This window comes from Nicotiana tomentosiformis, unplaced genomic scaffold (assembly GCF_000390325.3).
Source record: "Nicotiana tomentosiformis unplaced genomic scaffold, ASM39032v3 Un00047, whole genome shotgun sequence".
NCBI lineage: Eukaryota > Viridiplantae > Streptophyta > Magnoliopsida > Solanales > Solanaceae > Nicotiana > Nicotiana tomentosiformis.
In genome coordinates, this window is record NW_027174606.1 from 220,905 (window position 1) to 233,285 (window position 12,381).

The 12,381-nt window shown below is 39.2% G+C and overlaps 1 protein-coding gene across 1 annotated transcript; it reads left to right on the forward strand.

Annotated features, from left to right (window-relative positions):
* The first annotated feature begins 1,296 nt into the window (after positions 1-1,296).
* LOC138903854 (uncharacterized) lies at positions 1,297-2,498 on the forward strand. The gene is made up of 2 exons (XM_070192426.1): positions 1,297-1,413; positions 2,025-2,498. The coding sequence occupies exons 1-2, from the start codon at positions 1,297-1,299 to the stop codon at positions 2,496-2,498; spliced, it is 591 nt and encodes a 196-aa protein (XP_070048527.1).
* The last annotated feature ends 9,883 nt before the right edge of the window (positions 2,499-12,381 follow it).

Consider the following 12,381-nt stretch of genomic DNA (forward strand, 5'->3'; position numbering starts at 1 on the left):
TCTTAATTAGAGCATTTTATTATCTTTTAGCATTCAACTATCAATAAAGTACGGCTAAATTAGAGTGTAAATAGTATCTAAATTGCATAAATATAGCCTACTATCACTTTTAAAATTTCCCTTTTTGTTTTTGTTTTTGTTTTTATTTTTATTTTTCTTTTACTTTTACTTTTTAATTTCTTTTTAAATTTTAAATTATATTTTTTTGTACATTTTTTATCTTTTATTTCTCTACCTTTACTTCTTGTGATTCCATGTAATTACTCGTATATTTTATTTCTGTACCTTTACTTCTTGTTCCTCTCTTGTCTTGATATTTTAATAATTTGATATTTTAGCGTAATTTTATCTCCTTACCTGCCTATTTTGTTCTTGAATCTTTAGCTAGTATTTGCCCTAGCATTATCAAATTAATTGCATTAGTGATAGCTTTGCCTACTTGTTTATATTGTTAGCTACATGTTTATACCTTTATTTTGAATCTTTATTTATAATATCCCCTAGTAGTTATGTTCTAGTTTTGCACATTTGTTTTGTGATCTTAAGTTGTAGATTATATCCCCCTTTAGCTCTTGTATTGTATTCCTTCACCTATTTTTCTATCCTTTATTTGTAGATTATAGTTCCTTTAGTTCCTTTGTTTTATTTCTTCACCTGTTTTTCTATCCTTTAGTTGTAGATTATAGTTCCTTTAGTTCCTTGATTTTATTTCTTCACCTATTTTTATATCCTTTAGTTGTAGATTATAGTTCGTTTAGTTCCTTTGTTTTATTTCTTTACCTGTTTTTCTGACCTTTAGGTGTAGATTATAGTTCCCGTTAGTTCCTTTATTTTATTTCTTCACCGGTTTTGCGACCTTTAGTGGTAGATTATATTTCGATAATTTATTTTATTTTTGTCGCTTGTTTTCGGGATAGTGCTTGCGTAGTGACTCTTAGATTATAGTGGCTTTGGTAAACGATGGTAGGGTAAGGTCTTGTCCTCTGGGGCGTTAGTGCGGGGAGGGGGGGGGTAAAGGGGTAAGAAGGCTAAGGGAGCTACTAGGCTGAGAGTGGGGTCTTGGAACATAGGAACTCTGATTGGAAAATCTGTAGAGTTAGCGACGATTCTCGAGAAAAGGAAGATTAATATAGCTTGTGTATAGGAGACTAGGTGGGTAGGCGATAAGGCGCGGGATGTGGGCAGTTTCAAACTTTGGTATTCTGGGAGGGTAGGGGCAGGAACGGGGTTGGTATCTTGGTTGATAAGGACCTCCGTGAACTAGTAGTGGAGGTTAAGAGGGTGAATGACCGGCTAATGACTATTAAGATAGTTGTTGGAGGTTTTACTTTGAACATAATCAGTGCGTACGCACCTCAAGTAGGCTTGGATGAGGAAGTCAAGAGGCTTTTCTGGGAGGATTTGAATGATATGGTACGTGGTATCCCACATACCGAGAAGCTTTTCATATGAGGAGATTTCAACGACCACATTGGAGGGACGTTTGGGGGGTATGATGATGTGCATGGTGGATTTAGTTTTGGAGATAGAAACGGAGGGGGAACGTCTCTGCTGGACTTTGATAGAGCATTTGATTTGGTGATAGCAAAGTCGAGTTTTCCAAAGAAAAGGGAGCACTTGGTCACCTTCCGGAGTTCGGTGGCCGAGAATCAGATTGATTATTTACTGTGCAGGAAGTCCGATAGAGGTCTTTGCACGGATTGTAAGGTCATACCGAGTGAGAACCTCTCGACCCTTCATAGGCTCCTGGTCATGGACCTTGAGATCATGAGGAAGAGGAGGAGAGGGCGATGTATAGCCAACATAAGATAAAGTGGGGAGCCTTGACGGAAGCTAAAGTGCAGGAGTTGGTGGTCAAACTGGTGACTATGGGGGCTTGGAGGAGTAGTGGGGACGCAAGCGCGATGTGGACCACGACTGCGCAGTGCATTAGGGAAGCCGCGAGAGAGGTATTAGGCGTCTCCAAGGGTTACTCTGGTGGTCACAAGGGAAACTGGTGGTGGAATGGAGAGGTGTAAGGAAAGGTGGAAACCAAGAAAGTAGCATATCTGAAGCTAGTGGAAAGTGTAGACGAGGAGGATAAGAGGGCAAATAGGGAGCATTATAAGTTGGCTAAGAAAGAGGCAAAGCTAGCAGTTACGGTGGCCAAGACTGCATCTTTTAGTCATTTTTATGAGGAACTCGAGGGCCGAGGTGGGGATAAGAGGTTGTTCAGGTTAGCCAAGGTACGAAAAAGGAAGGCGCATGACTTGGACCAAGTAAAGTTTATCAAGGACGAAGAAGGTAGAGTTTTGTTGAATGAGGGGCTTATCCATCAGGGATGGCAGACCTACTTCCATAGTCTCTTGAATGAGGAGGGGGACAAGAGCATTGTACTAGGTGATTTGGAACTCTCCGGGAGTCGTTTTGACTTTGGGTATTGTAGGTGGATTAGAATTGATGAAGTTGAGGGAGTTATGCGTAAGATGATCAGGGGAAAAGCGATCGGGTCAGATTAAATCCCGGTAGAGTTTTGGAAGAGAGCGGGCAATGCAGGCTTGGAGTGGCTCACTAGGTTATTTAATGTCATTTTAAGAACAAAGAAGATGCCCGAAGAGTGGAGGTGGAGCACGATGGTTTCTATATACAAGAACAAGGGTGATATCCAAAATTACAATAACTACCAAGGTATTAAGGTGCTTAGCCATACTATAAAAGCCTGGAAGAGAGTGGTAGAACTAAGGGTAAGGAGGAGTGTGTCTATTTTTGAGAACCAGTTTGGGTTTATCCTGAGGCGTTCAACTACAGAATCCATCCACCTTGTTAGGAGATTGATGGAGCATTATAGAGAGAGAAAGAAGGACTTGTATATGGTGTTCATCGACTTAGAAAAGGCATATGACAAAGTTCCGAGGGAGGTTTTGTGGAGATGTTTGGAGGCTAGAGGTGTACATGTTGCCTACGTTAGGTTGATTAAGGACATGTATGATGGAGTAAAGACCTGAGTGAGCACGGTGGGTGGGGACTCGAACCATTTTTCGGTTATGATGGGGTTGTATCAGGGGTCGGCACTCAGCCCTTTTTTGTTTGCTCTGGTGATGGACGTACTGATGTGCCACATCCAAGGGGAGGTATCGTGGTGTATGCTATTTGCAGATGATATTGTATTGATTGACAAGACGCGAGATGGTGTGAATATGAAATTAGAGGTATTGAGGCAGACCCTGAAATCTAAAGGTTTCAAGTTGAGCAGGACCAAGACAAAATACTTGGAGTGTAAGTTCAGTGGTGAGACTCAAGGAGGGGAAGGGGAGGTGAGGCTGGACTAGTAGGTCATCCCTAGGAGAGAGAGTTTTAAGTACCTTGGGTCTATTATTCAGGGGGATGGGGAGATTAATAAAGATGTCACACATCGTATTGGGGCGGGATGGATGAAATGGAGACTCGTTTCCAGTGTTTTGTATGACAAGAAGGTGCCACCTAAACTTAAGGGAAAGTTCTATAGAGTGGTGATCAGACCAACGATGTTGTATGGGGCTTAGTGTTGGCCAGTCAAGATCGCTCATGTACATAAGATGAAGGTAGAAGAGATGAGGATATTGAGATAGATGTGCGGGCACACCGGGTTAGATAGGATCAGAACTGAGGTTATTCACGATAAGGTGGGTGTGGCCCCAATTGAGGACAAGATGTGGGAAGCACGGCTTAGGTTGTTTGGTCATATGAGGAGGAGGAGCACAGACGCCCCGGTGAGGGGGTGTGAGAGATTGACATTGGAGGGCCTACAGAGAGGTAGAGGTATGCCAAAGAAGAGGTGGGGAGAGGTGATTAGGCAAGACATGGCGCAGCTTCAACTGACCGAGGACATGACCCTTGATAGGAAGGTATGGAGGTCGAGGATTAGGGTAGTAGAGTAGGTAGTCTAGAGTGTTCATAACAGTGGTATTGGCACGCAGTCTCGCTTTCTGTTGGTAGTAGGTTTTTATGACTAACCATTATTTTCTTTCATTGTTGATCACCTTACAGTCTTGTCGTTTTTATTCTTCTTTTATATGGCTTTTTGGTATTGTCCCTTCTTGTCTATAATTTCATTAATGTGGTACTATTACTTTCCTGAGCCGATGGTCTATTGAAAACAACCTCTCTATCCTCACAAGGTAGGGGTAAGGTCTGCGTACACACTACTCTCCCCAGACCCCCACGGTGTGGGATAATACTAGGTATATTGTTGTTGTTGTATTCATTTTATTTTCTTCATTTAGCGTAATTGCGTTATTATTTTAGTTTTTGAAACTACACCTCCTAATATTAGAAATAATGAGTCATTAACAAACTTGGCATATAATGACTGATGCCATTAAAGTAGAATTTCGTTGTTGAATGAGGTTATAAACTTATTATGTTTTCTAATCTTAAGTGGTATTGGAATTTATTTTTATTATGTTGTTAAAGTATTTTTTTTTTTATTTGGAATTTTAAAATTGTGTTATATTTATGGTTCCAATTTACTTGTTTCTAGTAGTATTGGCTTGTTATTTCATATTGCATGTTGTTTATTTTTTAGTTAGAATTGATTGATTAGTTTTGTAAAATATTTTCATAATGTTATGATATTATATTTAATATTAATTTATTCTATCAAACATGTTTTTCATGGTGTTCTTACAAAACGTATGTTTTTAGTTTCTATAACTAATTAAACTTAATATTATTAGTTGAGAAAATATATCAATTTACAATATTAGTTATAAATATATGATTACTAATTAGTGTATATTCAAGAAAAAATATGCATCTTAAATACAAAATTTAATATCATTTATACTTATAAAAAATCATTTATAGGCATATATTTATTATATTAACTTTTAAATTTTGATAATTATTTCATTTAAAATTTAATCTAACTGTGTAATTACACTTGTGCAACCAAACAGTACGCTTGTAATTACATTGTAATTATGTTATGACAAACAAACAAGTTATCGTAATTATTAGGTTGTGTAATTATTACCTGATAATTACACCAACTCCAGTTACGTGGCTTTCCAAATAGACCATAACAGATTTTTTAGAATTTGCTGTAAAATTAACACTTAGGCCACGTGCACCTCACATGGATTTGGCAAACTAGGGAGTAATATTTCTCCGTTAAAATCTTATTCCCCTTTTTTCGATATTCCCGACTTATGATTAAGAAAGATTTTATCTCGTCTCTGTTGCTTTCTCAATAGCTAGTAGCGAAATTTGCATTTATGAGATTTTCACTATCCCATCAAAAAGAAAGGCGGCATTGGAGGATTAGAAGACCATACATACCATATAAGCATTCTACTTCATCTATCCAACTCTTTCATATATATTTCAAACCTTTCAATCGCCTTCACTAACATCTGAGTTCCTTCCTCCTCTGTAATCATCTCAACTGCACCTATTTTCTCACCTAATCTTACATCCTCCTTAACATCAATTGTCATTGCATCAACAAACACCGTCGAATAATATCTCCTGAAGTACGCAACATCCATAGATAGTGACAATTATTTATGTGTAATGACTCAGCCAGTCATTTTGAGTATTATAGTCCTTGTTCCCTTATTTATTGCTTATTTTGTGTTTGTTTGTTGTTATGTGGTTTACCGGGATGGTTGATTTGGTTCCGAAAATATTTTGGAATGGATTGGGACACTTAGTCCCAAGGTTGAAAGCCTAAGTTGAAAGAGTTGACCGAATGTAGACTTATGTGTAAATGACTCCGGAATGGAGTTTGGATAGTTCCGATAGCTCCGTATGGTGATTTTGAACTTAGGAGTGTGTCCGGATATTGATTTGGAGGTTCGTAGATGATTTTGACTTGAATTGGCAGAAGTTGGAAAAATAGAAGTTTGGAGATTTGGGAAGTTTGACCGAGTGTTGACTTTATGGTTATCAGGGTCATATTTTGGCTCCGGAAGTTGGAATAGGTCCGTTGTATCATTTATGACTTGTGTACAAAATTTGAGGTCAACCGGAATTGGTTTGATAGGTTTCGGCATCGATTGTAGAAGTTGGAAATCCATTAGTTTCCTTAGGCTTAAATTAGGGTGCGATTCGAGTTTTTGATGTTGTTTGATGTGATTTGAGACCTCGACTAAGTTCGTATCGTATTTTAGACTGTTAACGGATTAGAATTTGGACTTAGAAGATTGCTGAAGAGTTTCAAGTCTAGTGCGATCGCACTTGCGAGGGATTTGGTCACAGGTGCGCGACCGCAAAAGCGAAGTTGACATCGCAGGTGCGGATTTCAAAATGGCTGAGGGGATGCGCAAGTGCGATGTTTTGTCCACATCTGCAGGATCGCAAATGCGGGAAGTAGAGCGCACGTGCAAATGTGGTGAGGGGCAGGAGCTTCCGCAGAAGCGGAGAGGAGGTCGCAGGTGCGACTCCGCAGAAGCTTGAGCCTTATCCACAGAAGCGAAGGTAGGGGGCCTTCATGGAATCCGTAGAAGAGGAATTTTTGGCCGCACCTGCGGGGCCGCATAAGCGATTAAGTGAACCGCAGGTGCGAAGGCACTGACAGTGTATTAATTCAAAGGGTTCCGAGATTTCTTCATTTATGAACTTTGCAAGCTCGGTTAGAGGCGAATTTTGAGAGGGGTTTTACTAGATTTAAAAAAATAAACAACTTTTGGTCGTTTTTATCTATTAATATTGAATAACCATTGATTTCCCCCATAGATTTGATGTTTTTAGGTGAAATTTGGGAATTTTTGACCCATGTATTGGAGAGTAAAATTTGGGGATTTGAGTGACGATTTTGAGGTTGGAATTGGGTGTTTTTGGTGTGGTTGGACTCGTTATTGAATGGGTGTTCGGATTTGGTAAACGTTTTTGGATTCCGAGACGTAGGCCCGGAGTTGACTTTTGGGTTAACTTTTTCACTTTTGTTTAAGAACCTTGCTTTATCATATGGAATTGATTCCTATAGCTTGTATTGATTGTATTAAGTTGTTTCTAGCTAGATTCGAGTCATTCAGAGGCCGATTCTTGTTGGATCGGCTTCACACGGCACAGACTATACAGAAGAGTTATGCAGATCGGAAGGTTCGTGATGTTTCCTACAAGGGGAGGGAGAAGGTATTGCTCTGAGTTACGCCCATGAAGGTGTTATGAGGTTCGGGAAGAAGGGAAAGTTGAGCCCTTGGTATATTGGCCCTTTTGAGGTGCTTGAGAGGAATGGAAGGGTGGATTACAAGCTTGCATTGCCGCCTAGTCTATCGAGTGTTCATCCAGTGTTTCATGTTTCCATGCTCCTAAAGTATTTCGGCGATCCGTTTCATGTTTTGGACTTCAACACGGTTTACTTAGATGGGGATTTGACTTATGAAATGGAGCGAGTGGCCATTTTGGATTGGCAGGTTCGAAAGTTGAGGTCAAATAATAAAGCTTCAGTGAAGGTGCAGCGGAGAGGTCAGCCAGTCAAGGAGGCTACTTGGGAGACCAAACGGGAGATGCGGAGCAGATATCCACACCTGTTTGAGACTCCGGGTATGATTCTAGACCCGTTCGAAGACGAACGTTTGTTTAAGAGAGGGAGAATGTAATGACTCGGTCGGTCATTTTGGATATTTGTCATGCCCCGAACTCGGAAAGCGCGACCGACGCTCAACCAAGTAAACCCGGCTGAGCAAGCCTGTTAGATTTTCTTCTACCCAAGCTCATCCATGAATAAAGAGGAGATATACTCCATTAATCAAACACTGAAAAGAATTCATTAACAACTCCCATTTCATTTTCATTAGCATCTTCATTCATAATTTCCAAAATATTACAAGTTTATAGATATAATAAAAAATATGTTTGCCAAATACCAATATTTCTAGTTCAATTCCCCATATCAAACACCACCCACAACCTATCTGTGGAGCCTCTAAGTACAACAAAAGAGTAATATGGAAATGCCGGCAACAAGGACCCAGCTATACCTCAAAAAACAAAGTACAATATCAAATGATATTAGGCCCGGAATAGAGTAAGGCTCACCAAAACCTGCTGAATAGGGAGTAACTACTAACGAGGACCAAAGTTGCTCGCTGATGAACCACATGTATCCATTGAAGATGCAGCGCTCCTGGAAAAAGGGATATTAGTACATATGGAATAGTACTAGTATGTAAGGCTAATTGTCCTCTTTTAAAAATAGAATGACCATATAAAAAAAGAAAAACCATAGAAACAGCAAGTCACAATCAACTATATCCAAATGCTCAATTAAAACATAACAATTTTCAAAATACGAAAGTAATATATATATTTGGTTGGGAGATCATTAGCACTGATATGCCACCGTCTTTGTTAGCACGGAGTCCGATCACGCCCGGTCGGCTAGGCTATCTCCCCACGAACAATGTGCTTTGACATGTGATGCGAAATAAAGTTGTTACCAAGAGTAGTACCACCATGTGCGCAACATGTCGTCCGATCTCCACCCGATCAGCTAGGCTGCCTTCCCACATATGCCGTGTGGGTTGACTTTTCTAATTCACAACTATTACAAGTTTCATTCCAATTAAGGGAAATAATCACAATTTCACCAATATTTCAATTTCATCCCAAATAAGGGGAATAATCATAATCCACCCCTACACCGGCACGTGTAGTTTCAGGTGTGGCCTTATGACCCACCCTTCCTCGGTTTTGCTAATGATACTCCCAAAAATATTTTTATTATTTGATTTGCACACAAAGGTAACATAAGTACAATTGTACTCGCCTCAACCTCTTTCACATTGTATAAATTCTCATTAGTATTTCTAGTCACTCACAACAACAATATTTCCTTGGCTCATTTGGCCATTCACAAGATTCTTTATTCATGGCACGGTGGCTGTATTTCATATTCCAAACTTTCATATCTTCCCTTCCATGGATCATCATAAATATCAATGTTTATAATATTCCAGAAATCACAACATTAAGTTCATTAGTAATGAAGGCTTTAAACACAATAGATTTCTTTCCAAGAAATGGAGTAAAATGATTAGCAATCGAAGCGCAAGTTAAAATCATAAACAAGTAGCACACCATTTATTCTTGAAATACTTTTCCCCCAAAAAGGGCAATACACAATTTTCACTCAAGAATATGTAAGAACGCAAAACATATCGAAAATATTTACAAAGCATAGCATTAGTTAAAACAACCATATATGGGCATCACTTGAGTACATAAGCTTTTAGGGAATTCTATTTTTGAAGTCAATTTGGAACAATTGAATCAAAGCTCATTTCATAATCTTTCTCACATCATTTCATTTCATTGTCACCACTATCCACAAGTATAACTTTCACTCTTGGCACGTTGGCCACACTTTATATCCCCAATTCACTTATTTCACTTCCAACCATCTTTATTGATTATCAATTATAATACATTTTCAATCAAGACTTTAGGTACATATATGAGCAATTAAGAGTCTTAAGCATATTAAGTTCTTCTCACACAATTTGGCATACTAGCTTTCATTTGAAACACGACTCAAAGCCATAATATTTTAATACGCAACCCATGCTTTGAACATATATCTTTTGACATAAGGCTCATTCAGAATAGTTAAAGTTTATAAGGGATAACCCGGAACATAGGAATTAGGAACGTGAGCCAACCATACTTGAAACTTATGAGAACATTATGGAATTCAATTCTAAGAGAGAAGTTTGGCCAACATACCTCAAATTCGTCCCTTAATGATACTACAACGATCCACTACACTAAGCAACTTCAATCTACAATAATAACATCCAATGGAACCAATGTTAGTAACAAATTCCATAGTTTAGGCCATTTAGGCATTTTATCAAACACCTAGTAGGCATGAATCTCTACATCTCTTACCCATAGAATTAGTTCATCCAACTACTACCATTTACCAATAATTTATCCCACCATCATTCTTAAACAATTCATAACTTCCAACATCACATACATGACCATCCATCCACACCCAACCAATAAAATTCCATCAAATAATCACCTTTCAATCTCTACAATGGTTATGTATTTAAATTGGGAACTTGTGGCTTCCAATCACTATACCATAAGTTCAAATACCTAATTCATACTCATATTCCCATAATATATCCATACATGTAAGTCTAAGGGTGTAGGATTACCTTTTGGAAGAAATCTTGCAAAACCCTCATTTGAGTTCTTGAAGAAATTACTTGAAGATCTATGTATTTTATGGAGGATTGAGTTAGTTTTAGGGTGGAATTGATGGAATGAAATACCAAATTAACAGGGATTACTCACCTTGAAGATGTGGGGAGTTGAAGGTCTTGAGAGAGTGAAGGAAAACCCCAAAGTTCGGCCAAGAGAAATGGGAAAAAATGAACCCCGAAATGAGTATATAGTATTCCGGGCGCCACAGGTGGCGTGGGGCACTGCATGTGGCATTTTTTCCAGTACCTAAAAGAACTCCCAGCGCCAGGGCTAGCGCCCCACGCTACCCTGGGTGCTGGCGACGAGAGATCTTTTCTATTTCGCCCGAAAATGGGCATAACTCTCTCATACGATGTCTGAATTCGATGATTCTTTTTTTCTATGGCTCCGTAATTTCAATACGGATCTAATATTTCACTAAAAACTGAATTTGGAGCTCATTTTATTAAGGTGATACCACTTAGACTCGATGAAACGATGTCGAAACATCCCAAAAATATCCAAATTAAATTTCGGGCATATGCCCGAGTCTAAAATCACCATCCGGACCTAACGGAATCATCAAAACTCCGTTATGAGGTCTAATACAAAGAAAACTCAAACTTGGTCATAATACAACATATAAAGCTACTCAAAACTTCAAATAGTTGAAAAGAGCGTAAATGTTCAAAACGACAAGTCAGGTTATTACAGTATTATAGCCATGTTCTCCTATTTATTGCTCATTCTATGTTTTCTTGTTATTATGTGGCTTACCGGGGTGGTTGGTTTGGTTCCGGGGATATTTCGGAATGAATTGGGACACTTAGTCCCAAGGTTGGAAGCCTGAGTTGAAAGAGTTGACTGGATATTAACTTATGTGTAAATGGCTCCAGAATGGAGTTTGGATGGTTCTGATAGCTCCGTATGTTAATTTTTGACTTAGAAGTGTGTCCGAATATTGATTTGGAGGTCCGCAGATGATTTTGTCTTGAATCGGCAAAAGTTAGAAAAATAAAAGTTTGGAGAGTTGAGAAGTTTGATCCAGAGTTGACTTTGTGGTTATCAATCTCGGATTTTAGCTCTGAAAGTTGGAATAGGTCTATTGTGTCATTTATGACTTGTGTGAAAAATTTTAGGTCAATCGGAGTTGGTTTGATAGGTTTCGGCATCGATTATAGAAGTTGAAAATCCATTAGTTTCCTTAGGCTTGAATTGCCATATGATTCGTGTTTTTGATGTGATTTGAGGACTCGACTAAGTTCGTATCGTACTTTAGGACTTGTTGGTATGTTGGGTTGAGGTACCGGGGGCCTCAGGTGGATTTCGGATGATTAACGGATTGGAATTTGGACTTAGAAGATTGCTGAAGTGTTTCAAGTCTGGTGTGATCGCACTTGCGAGGGATTTGGTCGCATGTGCGCGGCCGCATAAGAGAATTTGAATCGCACATGCGGATTTCATTGGGGCTGAGGGGATACGCATTTGCGAGGTTTTTTCCGCATCTGCGGAATCACAGATGCGGGAAGTAGAGCGCAGGTGCGAATATGGCAAGGGGCGGGAACTTCCGCAGAAGCGGAGAGGAGGTTGCAGGTGAGACTCCGCAGAAGCGGAACCTTGTCTGCAGAAGCGAAGGTAGGGGGCCCTTCATGGAATCCGTAGAAATAAAATTTTGGTTGCACCTGCGGGACCGCAGAAGCGGTTAAGTGAACCGCAGGTGCGAAGGCACTGACATTGTATTAATTCAAAGGGTTCTGAGATTTCTTCATTTATGGACTTTGCAAGCTCGGTTAGAGGCGTTTCTTTAGAGGGGTTTCACTAGATTTAAAGAGGTAAGAAACTTTTGGTCATTTTTATCTATTAATATTAAATACCCATTGATTTTCCCCCATAGATTTGATGTTTGTGAGGTGAAATTTGGGGATTTTTGACCCATGTATTGGAGAGTAAAATTTGGGGATTTGAGTAATGATTCGAGGTTGGAATTGGGTATTTTTGGTGTGGTTGGACTCATTATTGAATGGGTGTTCGGATTTGATAAATTTTATTGGATTACGAAACGTGAGCCCGGAGTTGACTTTTGGGTTGACTTTTCTTAAAGAACCTTGCTTTATCATATGGAATTGATTCCTATAGCTTGTAATGATTGTATTAAGTTATTTATGGCTAGATTCGAGTCGTTCGGAGGCCGATTCGCGAGGCAAGTTCTTGTTGGAGTAGGAA